This window comes from Rhipicephalus microplus, unplaced genomic scaffold (genome assembly GCF_043290135.1).
Source record: "Rhipicephalus microplus isolate Deutch F79 unplaced genomic scaffold, USDA_Rmic scaffold_13, whole genome shotgun sequence".
Classification (NCBI taxonomy): Eukaryota; Metazoa; Arthropoda; class Arachnida; order Ixodida; family Ixodidae; genus Rhipicephalus; species Rhipicephalus microplus.
The window spans coordinates 30,854,913-30,870,034 of record NW_027464586.1 but is presented as its reverse complement, the minus strand read 5'-3'; the positions used below and the strand labels follow the sequence as shown (position 1 = coordinate 30,870,034).

At 42.7% G+C, this 15,122-nt stretch overlaps 2 protein-coding genes across 16 annotated transcripts in view; one reads left to right on the top strand and one right to left on the bottom strand.

Annotated features, from left to right (window-relative positions):
* The window catches only part of shf (WNT inhibitory factor 1), a 331,946-nt gene that overhangs the window by 48,862 nt on the left and 267,962 nt on the right, over positions 1-15,122 (bottom strand). For all 11 annotated transcript variants that reach the window (XM_075882693.1, XM_075882694.1, XM_075882697.1 and 8 more), the window contains one exon: positions 10,587-10,682. In XM_075882693.1, the coding sequence (XP_075738808.1) occupies positions 10,587-10,682 (96 nt within the window). The remainder of the gene's footprint in view (positions 1-10,586; positions 10,683-15,122) is intronic.
* The window catches only part of Coq7 (ubiquinone biosynthesis protein COQ7, mitochondrial), a 98,000-nt gene that overhangs the window by 68,051 nt on the left and 14,827 nt on the right, over positions 1-15,122 (top strand). Inside the window, exon 1 of one of the 5 annotated variants that reach the window (XM_075882712.1) lies at positions 3,244-3,262. The exons of the other annotated variants lie outside the window; for them this stretch is intronic. The gene's annotated coding sequence lies outside the window, so the exon portion shown is untranslated. Of the gene's footprint in view, positions 1-3,243; positions 3,263-15,122 lie in introns of those variants that run through there. 5 annotated transcript variants of the gene reach the window in all.

Below are 15,122 nucleotides of genomic sequence, written 5' to 3'. Positions count from 1 at the left end.
GTCTCATTCAGGCAGAGTTGATGTGTTCAAGTAGTACGCAAGGGCTGATCGGTCAGCTGTTTGCTCAGAAAAAAAAAAAAAAAGAAGAAGAATATCTCGTGCTACATGACGCCAGCTGGCAAGAAAAGGGAGTTTGATGCTTACAGTCAAAACTATACAAGCAATACTGACAAACACTTCTAGGTTTGCAAGTGCATAAATACCTAATAAGGTGGACAAGGAAATAATAGCCCTCACTCAATTGGTAAACGTTATCTGAAGATTGCAGGTCTGGTCCCGGCTGGCAGCGAGTTGTCTTTTGGTCCATTTCACTGAACATATTATCTTTACTTCAATACTATTGAAGCGATGCATTTAAAGTTTCTATATATACCTTTTTGGCATCTTTGTTGGTTGGTTTTCATTAATTATGCCTGCATATGGAGGCCATAACTACCATTAACTACCAATATGAATAGAATAGTTAAAGTAGCGGAGAAGTTTTACAGAGACCTGTACAGTAGCCGGGAGAACCACGACCATAACGTAAGAACTAGCAGTAACGCATGTGACATCCCACTAGTAATTACAGACGCCAGGCAAGCCTTGGAGGGAGTGCAAAGAGGCAAAGCTGCTGGTAAGGATTAGGTAATATCAGATTTGCTGAAAGATAGAGGATAGATTGTGCTAGAAAAAATAGCCACACTCTTTACGAAGTGTCTTCTTATGGGAAGGGTATCAAAATCTTGGAAGAATGCTAATATTGTTTTATTCTATAAGTAAGGTAACGGCAAGGACTTGAAAAATTCCAGGCTGATCAGCTTGCTTTATGTCATATACAAGCTATCTGCAAAGGTATTTGCTATTATGACATTAGAATTCAGTCAACCAAAGGATCAAGCAGGATATCGTAAAGGCCACTCTAAAATCGATCACATTCATACTATCAATCAGGTAATAGAAAAATGCTCTTAATAGAGCCAACCACCATACATAGCCTTCATAGATTATGAGAAGGCATTTGATTCAGTAGAAATATCAGCATTCATGCAGACACTGCGGAATCATGGGGGCACAACTGCTCACCATAGTGCATCAGTGACACAACTGCGACCATAGTGCTCTATAAAGAAAGCAACAGAATACCAATGAAGAAGGGTGTAAGACAAGGGGTACAATCTCTCCAATGCTATTTACCACGTGCTTACAGGAGATTTTCAGAGGCCTAGAATGTGAAGGGTTAGAGATAAACGTTAATGGAGAGTACCTTAGTAACCTGCGCTTTGCCGATGACATGGCATTGCTGAGTAAATCAGGGGACGAATTGCAACTCGTGATTACTGAATTGGGCAAGGAAAGCAAAAAGGTAGGTCTTAAAATTAATCTGCAGAAATCGATATTAATCTACAACAACCTCTGAAAATAACAGCGCTTCGAGGTAGGTAGCAGTTCACTTGAAAGTGTAAAAGAGTACGTCTACTTAGGACAGGTAGTAACCGTGGCACTGAACCACAAGATTGAAATAACTTGAAGAATAAAAATGGGGTGGAACACATTCAGCAAGCATTCTAAAATCATATCTGGTAGATTGCCACTACTATTCCTCAAGAGGAAGGTATATAATGGCTGCACCAGGAAAGTGTGCGTTGAAATATATTAAAGCACTAGCATGCCCTTGTATCGTGTGTGTGTGGCTTTGTGTTTGTATAAGTATGTAAAAGTGCAGGAGTATATACGTATTTATATTATTATATAATATGTTTGTATGTAATATTGCCGCACTGCCAAATAAATAGGGTTGTAGGCTAGTCAAGCTGACTGGAGAGGGCTTTTTTTCTACAATCCCCCCCATCTGTATCTCACAAAGATGGCAAATAAACTTATTATTATTATTATTATTATTATTATTATTATTATTATTATTATTATTATTATTATTATTATTATTATTATTATTATTATCTTGCCAGTACTTACTTATGAAGCAGAAACCTTGAGGCTTAGGAAGAGGGTTCAGCTTAAATTGAAGACGACACAGTGAGCGATGGAAAAGAAAGTGATAAGTGTAACCTAAAGCGACAAGAAGAAAGCAGAGTGGGTCAGGGAACAAATTGGGTTTAAGGATGTTATAGTTTAAATTAAGAAGAAATGGACATGGGTTGGGCACGTAGTGCGTAGGCAGGATAACTGCTGGTCATTAAGGATAACTGACTGGATTCCCAGAGAAGGCAAGCGGGTGAGGAGGTGACAGAAAGTTAAATAGGCAGATGAGATTAGGAAGTTAACGGGTATAAAGTGGCAGCAGCAAGCACAGGACCAAGTTAACTGGCGGAACATCAGAGAGGCCTTTGTCCTGCAGTGGGCTTAGTCAGGCTGCTGCTGATGATGGAGGACAGACAGTACAGGCTAGAAACCACAATGCTTACATTGCCCGCTGGTTCTTTAACACATACTGTCCTATAAATTAACAGTTGATTGCATTTTGTTGCATATTTCTGTTCACTGCCTTATCACTGTTGTTGCTTCCACATAATCTCTCAGACTAATTACTTTTTGAGGAGTGAGAAGTTTAATAAGTGTAATAGAGGAGTCCAAACGTAACTCTTGGTTAGGAAAGCGTATATTTGCTTAGGAAGCGAACACACAACAAAAAAGACGCTTACTTGTATCTGAATTTATTCGAGAAACAGAAAAGTTTATGAGCAGGTGTATTGGCAACAGACACAAAAAAGCTTTTCTAAATTGCTGGCAAACTCAGTAGCAATCTAAGAATCTTGAAAGGGAGGTGGCACATTTATTCAGTTTAAACATTTAAAAGGGCAGTGCCACCATTTTGTTGCTTGCATGTTCTTTGCTGCCAAGTTTTTCTTATAGCACCAGGAAGCAAGATATATGCACCAAGATTCATTTATTCTCGCTCAATAAATTAATATTGCCTTTTTTATGTGGAGCATTTTTGGTTTTGGTTTCTGGGCGCAGAATAGGGCTGTGATGTGACAGTGTAGGTGGCTTGGTTATGTGGCCACATAAGGCAGTGATGTGACATCGGGTGGATTATCGTCTGCTCTCGCTGGCCTTCTCGCACACAGATGCCGCACAAACACCTGCAAAACAAAGGTGTAGCAGCCGGAATGCTTTGCAGGTACGTACGTGGCAAAGATATTCTGAGGTCACTACCCTCATTACAGACAAAGGCTGCGAACCGTGCAACCTACCCCAGCAAATTTTGACTTCTGTGGATACAGCAAGATGTAAGGACCACGAGAACACCAAATGTTTCGAGGTGGGCCATTTTTTTTGCCGTTTTAGGGCAATTTTTTTTGCCTGAACCACGTGAAATTTACCAGTGGGCCTGCTGGCAGCGCCTAAGCCTAACCGCAGGGGCCCACTTTCTCAAAAAATGGCTGTTTTCATGCTCTCCTTGAACGGCTATGACCCCAAAAGCATGGCCTAGGTATCATAGCCTCTTTGTATTTTGCCTGAGAGCTAAACTACAGCCAAAACTTCAATTTATCGGAACCAAGCCCTCAACGAGGCGGTGGCCTTTTGCCACGCCCAAGCTAGCTCGGCAGCTAGTGCAACAGCTGAGGAAAAGCAAGCTCCTCCAAGCACGGTGCGGACCCCAAAAACAAAAAGAATGTGGTCACGGCAAATTGGAAGCCCCGCCCTATAACCAAACCTGATCCTGAAGAATTTATGATCGTGCTGAAACCACGAGAACACGTATTGTTATGCCAAACTTTCTCGGAGAACCATTACGACACTGCTCTCACAGCCTACCTCGGGCACAAAGTGGCTAAAATTGTCACAATCCTGCCATCCCATGAGCAAAGGCTGATCGTAGTCCACACCCCAAATTGGGCTGCAGCAGATCAACTGCTCAGATAGATCAACATCGGCACTGGCAACAGAACGACCCTACTCTATGGCTATCTCCGTCGAAACGAAAGAGAACAGGTCTACTACGCAGTAGTCACCAATAATTGCTTGGTACGACACAAACGCTCCAACAGCAAGCCGAATAGAGAAAAGGAAACATTGTAGAAATAAAAAAATTGGGCAGCTCAAACAAAGCCAGGATCACTTTTACCGGAAAAAATAAGCCTCGCTTCATTCTTTACAAAAATATGCTACTGCCAGTGCAAAAATACTACTGGACAATCTCGGCCTGCAGTACATGCGCAACTGTGGGACACAGGGTGGACACCTGTCTCGCCATTAGACCGGATACGTGTGCCGTTTGCCTCAAAAAAGCGATGTTGGTGGAAGGAGTGCAGGTCCCTCACGAGTATCACCTGCGGTGCTCTGTGTATGACGAAGAACATGTCGTAAACTCACAAGCAGTGAAACTTCGCACACAAAAAGACGTAACTATTGACGGCAAAAAAAAAATGCAGATAGAAAAGGCAACAATCGACATCTTGGCCTCCCCAACAACTTACCCAACAATGGAGCCAGAAGGGGAAATCCATCGCCACCATCCAACAAAATGGAGAAACACACGGTGATGCAGCAGCAACCACTACAATCGCAGAAGGGAGCTGTGGAACAGAAAGCCTCAACACAGCCATCTGGCAGCGTGACCACGGCATGGGCCACCATCGCCAAGCACATAGCACAGGTGACTGGTCTGAGTAGGGCGGCCTCCTCCTCTTCTCTCTCCACATACCTCCTCCTCTTAACACACAGTGTTGAACAGGCCAAAATCGCAAACCTCAAAATCCAAATTCAGATATTTCTGCTCAAGAAAATTGCCACTCTAGAATTCAGACAGTCCGTTTCTCCTGGTCCTGAACAAACGATTGGAGTTCGACTCGGAGTCAAGCTCGGGTGCTCAGCCCCAGACCCGCCTCCCAACTCCATTGGAGGCCATGCATGGAATCTCACTTCAACATTTTAGAAAATCAAATCTGTGGCAATAGCATCCGCAATTGGGAAAGTGACAGAATCTATGCACAAAATTATTGCTCAGCACATTGCCCAAGAATCGAGAAAACTTTGTAGGAGTGGTCCCATGAATAACATGTCGGGCCGGCTGCCCAAAGAAATGCACTGCGCCGTGAAAATAGGCATGGATGAGGAGGATAGCTGTTGACCATTTGGAATGGAAGACTCATTTTTTAAAATGCAGGTTCCTTGGCTGCCGTGTCACTACAATCGATACATTTGAGTGATTTCACACATGGCGAACAATCCACTCACTAATTGTACAACTTGCAACAAATCAAATTTTTCCACTCAAAATTATCCAATGGAACTGCCGAGGTCTGCGATCCAGAGCCGAATGAGCAAACCTTTGGCTTATCCTGTCCACATTTGAAGCCTTACTCCTGGTGCTCGTACTCCAGGAGCCAGGAGATGCTGTTATTCTTACAAATTATACCGTATGTCAGCTGGACCATCTTTCCTGCACATGTGTGCACATAAACTACACAGCTAATGAGGTTGTCCTAGAGTTTGAAACCATCTACTCTTACATTATGGTCACTCTTCTTTCGCTTCAAAAACGAGACACACCTCTACACATCCCCTAAGCTAAGAAATGTAAACTTTCAAGTGCTCTTCAATAGAGCCCTCAAAACTGCAGGCAGGGAGCCCCAGTAATCTTGGGTGACTTCAACACCAACAGTACGTTCTGTGGATACAAACCGAATGAAAAATGTGAGCGCATGCTAGCAGGACTTACGTCCACTTTAGGTCCCACTCTCCACACTGACCCTGTATACCCAACATGAAGGGGAAACTCAGTAACCCGGAACACGTGCCCGGACCTCACTTTCACTAAGGACATCAAACAAGCAGAATGGATCAACACCGAGGAAACCCTTGGGTAATGATCACTGCATGCTTAACATCACGATCAGAACCAAAGCACTAACGAAAACCTATGCAAAAGCTCGTCTACCAGATGGACAAAATTCTGACAAGAATACATAACCTTGATTCTCGTTCAAGAACAAGCATATCAGACTTGTGCTCATAAACTTGTTGGTCATCTCAACTAAATTGAAACTCAAATCTAGTTATCCGAGGCAACTCCAGAGGTGAACAGCCATCTACTCCACCTTTGGGAGGCACGTCACAGCCTAGTGCGCAGATGGCAACAACAAAAACTAAACAAGAGACTCAAAACACACATGACCAAAATCACCCAAGAAGCAGTGCAATATGCCGCGCAACTTGCCGACTCCAACTGGGTGGACAGGTGCAATACGGCAGCGAGACAAATCTCCATGAAAAACATCTGGCGCTTGTTTCGAGCACTAATCGACCATACACAAACCAGAACAGAAACTCAAAAACATCGCCAAAAAGCCATACATGATTTTGAAAATAAACTGCGGGATCAGTGCCTGTGCACACACCAGGACTCGCAAGAACTTGCAAACTCATACGCAGGGTTTGTCAATACTAGATCGGCCCTTCGAACTTTACGACTTGAAAGCATTCTTAAGGAAAATTATACGCGGGCAGCACCCGTAAAAGACAATGTAATGGTGAAGCTGTTAGCCAACCTCCCATATTGCCCAACAAAACACTCCTAGAATACATAAATTCGATTTGGTGCGGAGAAACACCACTACCCATTGAATGGAAAACAGCTTTAGTTGCATTCATTCCCAAAGCTGACAAAACCGTAAACACAGATAGCCTTTAGCCGATCTCCCTTCCCTCTTGCTCAGGAAAATCAATGGAGACAATGGTATGGGGTGGGCTATCTGACTATTCAGAAAATTTAAACATCTTTTCAAACACAATGTTTGCCTTCCACCCTCACAGTGCTGCACAGGACGTACTACTCCAGCTTGACCGCAAAATCATAAACCCCATCGAATATCCCCTCAACGACAAGATGGTACTGACCTTAGACTTGAAAGGAGCATTCGATAATGCTGCTCAAGAAGCGATAATAACGCACCTCTCCCAAACTAACTGTGGTCACAATAATTTTCAGTACGTTAAGCAATTTCTAATGGAGCGACAATCTTACATACAAATACAAAACAAAGACTACGGTCCATACAAGTTGGGCACGAGGGGCACACCACAGGGTGCAGTCCTCAACCTAGCAATGATGAAACTACCAGCTCAATTGAAATAGTGAAAGGTTGCGTAGAGCTTACACTGTATGCCAACAATATAATAATTTAGGCTAAGCACAGTTCAGTAGCTGAAATTGAAGCCGACCCCCAGAGAGTGGTGCCAATTGTAGAAACCTACGCTCACCGCTGTGGCCTTCATTGTTCCCCAAGAAAATTGGAGTTTGTACACACTCGTTTTACACGGCAATGTAATAACAATATTGAACTATTCCTAGCGAACAGACCCATCTTCGAGCGTGATGAGGTCAGAGTCCTCGGCCTATTCATACATAAACACCGCAAGATAGACAAAACGGTGACCAAATTACGTAAGGTCAGTGACCAAGCAGGTCGCATGATTAGACAGGTTTCGAACAAATGTGGCAGACTATGATGCAAAGACGCTTTGAGGCTAGCGCACGCTTTCGTAACAAGCCGTGTTCTGTACTCGAGCCCCCGTACCTACACCTTTGCAAATTCGATGAAAATTCTATCAAGGTGAATTTGCAGAAAATCTACAAGCGAGCCCTCTAACTTCTAGTTAACACAGCCAACCACTGCCTACTCAACCTAAGAATGACTAACACCTTTGAGGAGCTTAAGGAAGCGCACCTAACAAACAAATACACCAGACTCTCACAATCACAGTCAGGGCGCCACCTCCTTGCCAAATTGCACATTCATCACCCAACACTAGAGGACGAGCGTGTATGTCTCCCAGATATCTGAACACATGCCCTCTTCCCAAGAACATAACACGAGAAAACCATAGTTGTCGGCACCTTGCAAGAGCCAAAGAAAGCTCTTGCGCAGTACTACGAGGACAAACACGGCATTTTCTACTTGAATGCCTCCGGCCCACACCCTGGGGGAGGGTACACGGCCGCGGTCGTCCACCCAAACACTGTAATAAATGGACTTGCTTTCGAAACACGAGATATAACATATGCCAAGGAAATGGCCATCAGGCTCCAGCCGCTGACCAGGATTCGATAGTCATCATTACTGACTCACGGGTAGCCTGCAAAAATATCGAAAGATGGTACACCACATACCACGCTTATAAAATTTTACAGGACAGCGACTACACTGGAGCACCTTCGCACCATACAATAGTATGGACACCTGCACACGTGGGTCTCAAAAGTAATGAAGTCGCAAAGGCCACGGCCTGAGGGCTTACTTACCGAGCCATGCCCCCAACTCACTCTGATACGGACTTCGACTTCAATCCAGTCTTTACATTTAAGGAAATCACCAAATACTACCAAGCAAAACATAAAACTTTTCATAAGCCCTGTAAAGGACTCTCAAAAGAGAAGAAAAGTTTACTTCTCTGCCTCTACATGAAAACCATGCTGTGCCCAATAGCTCAGATTTCGACTCTGGTGTTCAGGGCCTATCCTGTGGGGAAGGATCCTCGAACATCTTCCACATTGCGTGGGAATGTCAGCTAACACTGAACCTTCCCTCCTACCCCATCTCACCCGAGAGGACTGGGAAGCGACCCTGCTCGACTGCTCGGAGCTGGCCAGCCAAAAGGCCTTGGCCATGCATGCCCGGAAAGCGGCTAATGCCAATAGGCTCCTGTAAGGTGGAGCCCTCCTAGCCATGGCCCCCATCTGGGGACTTTTTATCTGGATAAAGTATTACTTTTCCTCCCCTTACCAATGTAGACGTGTGCATGGGACACGGGTGGCCACTCCTATACTCACCTACAAGAAGGGGTGCGCAAACACAGCCCCACACATTGACATAATGGCAAGGGGGCACTGCGTCTGTGGATAGTAAAACCCACACATTGACCTAAGAGGAAGGGGTAGCGCTGCGGTGAACCTTTCTTCCTCCTGGAGGGGAAACCTTCACCCTGATGTGACTGAGGAGCGGGCTACAGGCAGTCACTGAGGCGCCAGGGAAGGAGAACCTTTGCGAGGCTTCTTGACGACACAAACACCATAATTTATTTACATATTTACAGGAGTTCAATAGACTAGGCGACGGGACGTGCCATTACATTAGACACTACAGGCCCAAGCGAAGGGCAGAGAAAGAGCACTGAACGAACAAGCGACGCGCTTTTTATACCCTTGTCTGTGCACGCCCTTTTTGTTCAACGTCGACTGCGCATCTTAGCAACGTCAATGCGCGTTTGATGTGCTGCACACGGACACCTCTCGCGTTGCTGCTGGACGCAGACCGCGTTATAAGGGCTCACCGATGACTGTCTCTTGCATGGCTATGTCCTTGCTCTGCCAGTCATAACAGCACGCCTACGCTCACTACAGATCTGGTGTGACATCACTACAACTTTTGTTGCCCTTCCAAAAGAGCTAGTTCTGGACGCACTTGCAATGGCCTTTGGTCGGAAGAATGAGCATTTGGGAACAACTTAGGGGTGAATTAAAATATATTCTTAACACTTACAGCGTCTGACCGTTCGTGTGGAGTGTCCTAGCATACAAAGGAAACCCACAAGAGGCTTGTTCTAGCCTTAAAGTTTAATGACACCTCCCCTTTAACTGCTGTGAAGGAACCATGAAAAAAAATTGAATTTCTTCACAGCAGTTAAATCTTTGAATAAATAAATGTACCCCTTTCTGTCAAAAATTTCAGATTGTTACTGGGTTTGGCCAGCAGTTTGGAAAAACTTCTTCGTGACAGTGTCTGTTGCGAATGCGTCTGTGGATACACTTTTCTAGCATGAAGCTTTCTCAAACAAATTCAGTTGCAAGTGAGCATCCTTTCTGTCATGTATTCTTTTCCTAAGCAAATCCGTACTCTCCTAAGCAGGAATGATGTCCAACCAACTAGCCCAAGAGCTCACCATATCTAACTAAGCATAACGTTCAGTTTCCTGAAGGAAGGCACAAGAGAATTCTAGCTAGTAATTATGACACGTTTATTTATTTATCGGGTACCTGCATCTCATTTCCAAGCATTACAGTAGAGGGTTACTGTAAGAGTTTCTAAAAAATTTTATTCTCTCCTATCCACAAGGACTGCTGATATTCATCATTAACTCTAAGCATACAATATGAAGACAAAGCATACAAAATATGAATATCACAAGACATCACCTTTTAAAGGATATAATAAAGTTTGTATTGTTTTTTAATTGCCAATGTCCTTCCCATTGGGCTGTGAATTTGCTGTGCCATCTGTGAAAAACCCCGGTTCCCCGTAGCTGGTGTGTGCTATCTTAAAAAAATGCTAGAAAAGCTGTAGTTAAGAAAATGGGAGAATGTGACAGAAGGCTATTAAGAAATTGCCACACTCATTGCCCTTCCTTGCAGGCATCTTGCACAATTGCTGAAATTCAGCAGTGCAAAACTATGGTATGCAGGAATAGCAGAATTATTTCTATTTATTGATTTGTTACTATACATGACTGCTCTGAAAGTGGTGGACTCACAGAAACAAAAGTGAGAATTCATTCCTTTAGTAGCACTGTGGCAACATTGAAAGTCCCCGTTAAGAGGTTTGCATACTCAATACCGCAAAGGATTGGAACGTATGCTGACTTACTGTATTCGCAACGGGGCCCATAGTACCCGCGTCGGCAGGAGCAGGTATCTTTTTGGACGCACTTTCCCCCATTGAGGCACTTTTCTGCGCAGATGCCTAGCAGGTGAAAGAAAAGAAAGTATGTGGGTGTCAGGCAACTTGAAAAATGCAAAAAGCTGACACTGAAAAGTCCTTTGTTCAGCTCGGGTGTACTTGCAAGTGTCAGTTATTATTGAAACTTGATATAAATATACAACTCCATATATTGTCAGTTAGGTATACTATTATGCTCTGCACGCCAAGTGTATGCGCCTCCAAAAAAGCTAGCACTGGTGCCCTGTGTGTCTGGAATCGGCGAATCTTTATCCCATTTAGCAGATACAATGGGCAAGTTAGCCACACTCTAGGACAAAAGCTGGATCACTCTCTGGTAAAATTAAGTGAAAAATGGGAAATTAGGAACAGAGTGAAACAACACGCTACGACATCATGAAAATGAATGCTTCATGTAATGCTTTGGTGGAACATGCAGAAATATTTGCACATGCAATCAATTGGGACAATGTCAGCATCATTGAAAAACACTAAAAAAATTCTATTCACGTGTTAATCTGCAATTACTGATAATACAGACAACAGAGCGTACCGTCAGCCATAACAAGGGAAACTTGCTCATTTGTATGCTTGATGCTTGCAGAACCTATTGAAACGTGCCTGACTTTTACACTTAACTGTAAGCAAGGCTCCCGTGCAGGAGCCGAATCGTCTTGGTTGTTTTAAAGTGCTATAATTGTCGTCGGTATTTCTTCTTTTTTTACACTATACAACTTGCCTATACAAAATACAGCTTGCTTACAAGACTGTTGCACCTACAGGTGGCGCAACAGCTAGTCCATATTTCTTGGAACTTTACTGCATCTACGCGCCACCAGCACCACGAGTGACAACTCACAACCACATCAGTTTCAACTAGCAGCTGCGCCGTCGTTGTATGCAAGTGTGTTTGCACTAATGTGACAGATTTGATAAAACGACTAGGCTTATAGAAAGTTGACCCATTGAGGGCCACGCAAAAACTACTGATTGTATTCTAATCAGATTTTGCATGTTTAGTTAACTACAATAGAAAACAACAAATGCAAATTTTTATATAATTTCATGGCTTTTTTTCTCAAAATTTATAATACTGTACTTTAAAAAGTACGCTAGGTTCTCAACCTTGCTACGGGAAAGCTAGTCTGATCCAAGAGTGCAGGGTACGCTAGGCCCATGTGGCATAAATACCGAAGTTCTCTTGGCGGATGTAACTTATTGAAGCACTAACGCTTCATGGAAAGCGTAACATCACACCTCTTGCAACATCATTTCACTGTATTGAGGCAGAACTCAATCGTTTCCCAAGTTTCTTGTGAAAATGTTTCTATCAATAGAGAATAACAGCAAGCACAGTGGATGGTGGAGATTTTTTGATAATTTATTTTATGTACTTTTTTATTTACAAGATATGGCAGGCCTAATTTGGGCTCTAGCAGGAGAGGCAAAAAATGTACTTAGAAAGGTAATACGTACATACATAGACACATTTTCATACAGTAAATGAAAATAGAAATGAACAGAGACTTCATTCCTTACATGCACTGTCAATAGAAATCAAGCCATTCACAAAAGAAACATAGTAAAAAAATATATAGGAAAATGCACAAACAAACAAGAACAGATAACACAACGTAACATTAGTCCTGGCAATTTTATATTGTTTCTACTGATTGAAGTGATGACAAAGACAATGACTTCCAATTGATTATTTTTGGGAGAAAAAGAGAACTCGAGAAGATTAGTTTTTGTACAGATTCTCCACATCGATTCCTTGTAGTTCGTAATGTAAATGGCATTACGTAAGGTACAGGATTGCTTAATCAATTGTGGTGTTTTAGAAGGAAGAGAGCTTTTACATTAAACTTCATGATAGCAGTGTCACACTTGCCACTAAAATACTTCATTATATCCAAAAATTTCTTATAAACAAGTATTTGCAGCGGTGAAACTATGACGGAACTATTCATCGTTCACTTCATTATATTCAATAATTCGTAATATCTAGATTCATTATATCGAGGTTTGAGTATATTCTGGCTATTTTCTGTCGTAAGTGCAATGTTTTTATTCCATAATGATAGGTTAGTCGAGTTGGAGAGCCAGTGACAATATCTGAAATAAATAAATCTCACAAATTTTTCTTGGATCATGCTTAGTGTATCAATATTTTTTGTTTAGTATGAGGATCCTAAACAGTGGATGTGTATTTGAGCATGGATCTTATAATAGATAAATATGCGAGAAGTTTGACGTCAGGTGGTGTATTAGCATAGCTTACGAAATGCAGATGAGCAAATGTACGAAATATATGCTTTTCGACTGAACGCATTAGTTCTTGTGATGCCGAGGTATCTGTAATGAGTTACCTTCGTTAATTCTTGTAATGGAAGACTACACATAAAAATAACATGTTCTTATTGTATGTTCTAAATACTATTTTTTCAGCCTTAAGTTGCGTCTCCCACTCTTGACACTACATATATGTGTTGCACAGGTTAGTATTTAAGATTCCTTCATTACTCTGACCTTTAATTTCATTAAACAGCCAGCAGTCATCTGCAAAGAGTCTAATATGAACAGGTTCATTATTCACCTTGACGATATCAATAACACATAACAGAAATAAGTGTGGGCAGGCTTCTATGTGGAACTGCAGAGTTGACAGGAAAATGTTTTGCAAAATGATTGCCCATACTAAGAACTGTGTGTAGTTTGTAAGGTATGGTGAAACCTAAGCAACTATGATGTCCAGTAGTCCTATGATTTTCAAACTTAGAATTAGTTCTGCATGACGAACTAGTTCAAACGCTTTTCTGAAGTTTACAAATATGATTATATCTGGTTGGATTTATCTAGAACAGAGGCAAAGTTATCAACAACTGGCATTAGCTGAGTTACTGCTGAAAGACCTTTCCTAAAACAATGTTGAAATGAAGATAGTATATGGTTTCCATTAAGAAACTCGGCTTATGATTGGTGATAACTTGTTCAAGCAGCTTACAGCAAGGTGCGGTTAAAAATGTTGGTCTGTAATTTGTCAGCAATGCATAGTCACCCTTTTTTAGCCCTGGTAGAATGCTAAGTATTCTCCAGTTCTCAAGAATGGTAGCTGTCATCAATAGTTAATTGAAAATAATGACCAAGTACGCAGCTAGTATTTCAGCATATCAATGAAGAAAAAGGCTAGGTATGTTGTCAGGGCCACGTGAAGGTTTCTCCTTAGTAACATTGCTACAACACCAGATAATGGTATTATATTTATTCCGGCACAACTTACATGACCCAGGGCTAGAGGTTCAGTAGGGTTGGTCACGGAGGAAGAGTAGACAGGAGGGAAAACTGGGCTCCTTTGCGAGCCATGTTTGTGTCACTCTGAGGAGCGCCGATAAACGTCGTGACAGCACCACCTACATAACGGCGGCCGTACTGCCATGCCAGAGTGGCAGACGCGAGAAGCGTGGAACCTGCTATTGTCATCTGCTTGCCTATTTGTGCTCACTGCTCATTGTATCTATGCATAGCTCAGACACTCGCTGAACAAGACGGCAAAGCGTGAAGGCGTGTTTTCGCAAAGATAGCCAGGGCACCTTGGGATTGGCAAAGAGACCATACTGCGATGGTTTCACGAAGCTGTCCACAAGTGTTAAACAGGTTCGCTTTCGCTCTTTCACCTTCACATTCGAGGGTGGAAATATTCAGGGTAACATGGCGTACAATATGGTCAAAGAAACAAAAAATGCTGGGGAGACTTCTACATCAAACAAATGTAAAAGTTTGTTTTATGTTGGATCTTCATGAGAACCATTTGATCATGCCAAGCTGCAACTACCAAACATGTAAAGCTGAGAACCACGCTTTTTTTTGCGATGTTGCTTACCTGGAAGTTTGGAGGTGGGTGAAATGTTCGCTGAGGACTTCTGGCCAGTGACGAGTATTCTCTACTTTCACTCATTTGGCACTGCTTTTATCGGTAACTTGAGCAATATTCCAGCCAGTTCTTGGCTTCATTTTTGGGCCCGTGTAATTAAAATCTCTATTCGAAAAAGTAAAGTGCCGCTTCAGGGAACCACAAGAACTTTGGCAGATGTTGAGCATTGTCACTCACAGGAAGGAGGCCTTGCGTTGGCTGGCTGATGAGTGTTTAACCTTATGATAAAAGCATGTGATAGATCACATGAGTAGTGCAAGGCGCAAATTTCAAAACGCGATTTATGGGACATGTGGCCCTTTTCTGCTCATACGTGTTGATACAGCTCCACACACCACTAAACTTTCACGGGGCCAAGAACACCGGGCGCAGGCCACGTTGTTCTCGTCACTTTATTTTTCTCTGTGTCTACTGTTTAACGCTGGTTTTTGTTCGCTCTAGCGATTTACCAACTAGGCCAGTCCAGTGCCTTGACAGCAAAGGTAGAAATGGGTATGGGTGCATCCAGCGTCCATACTTATGGGACTGCCAAT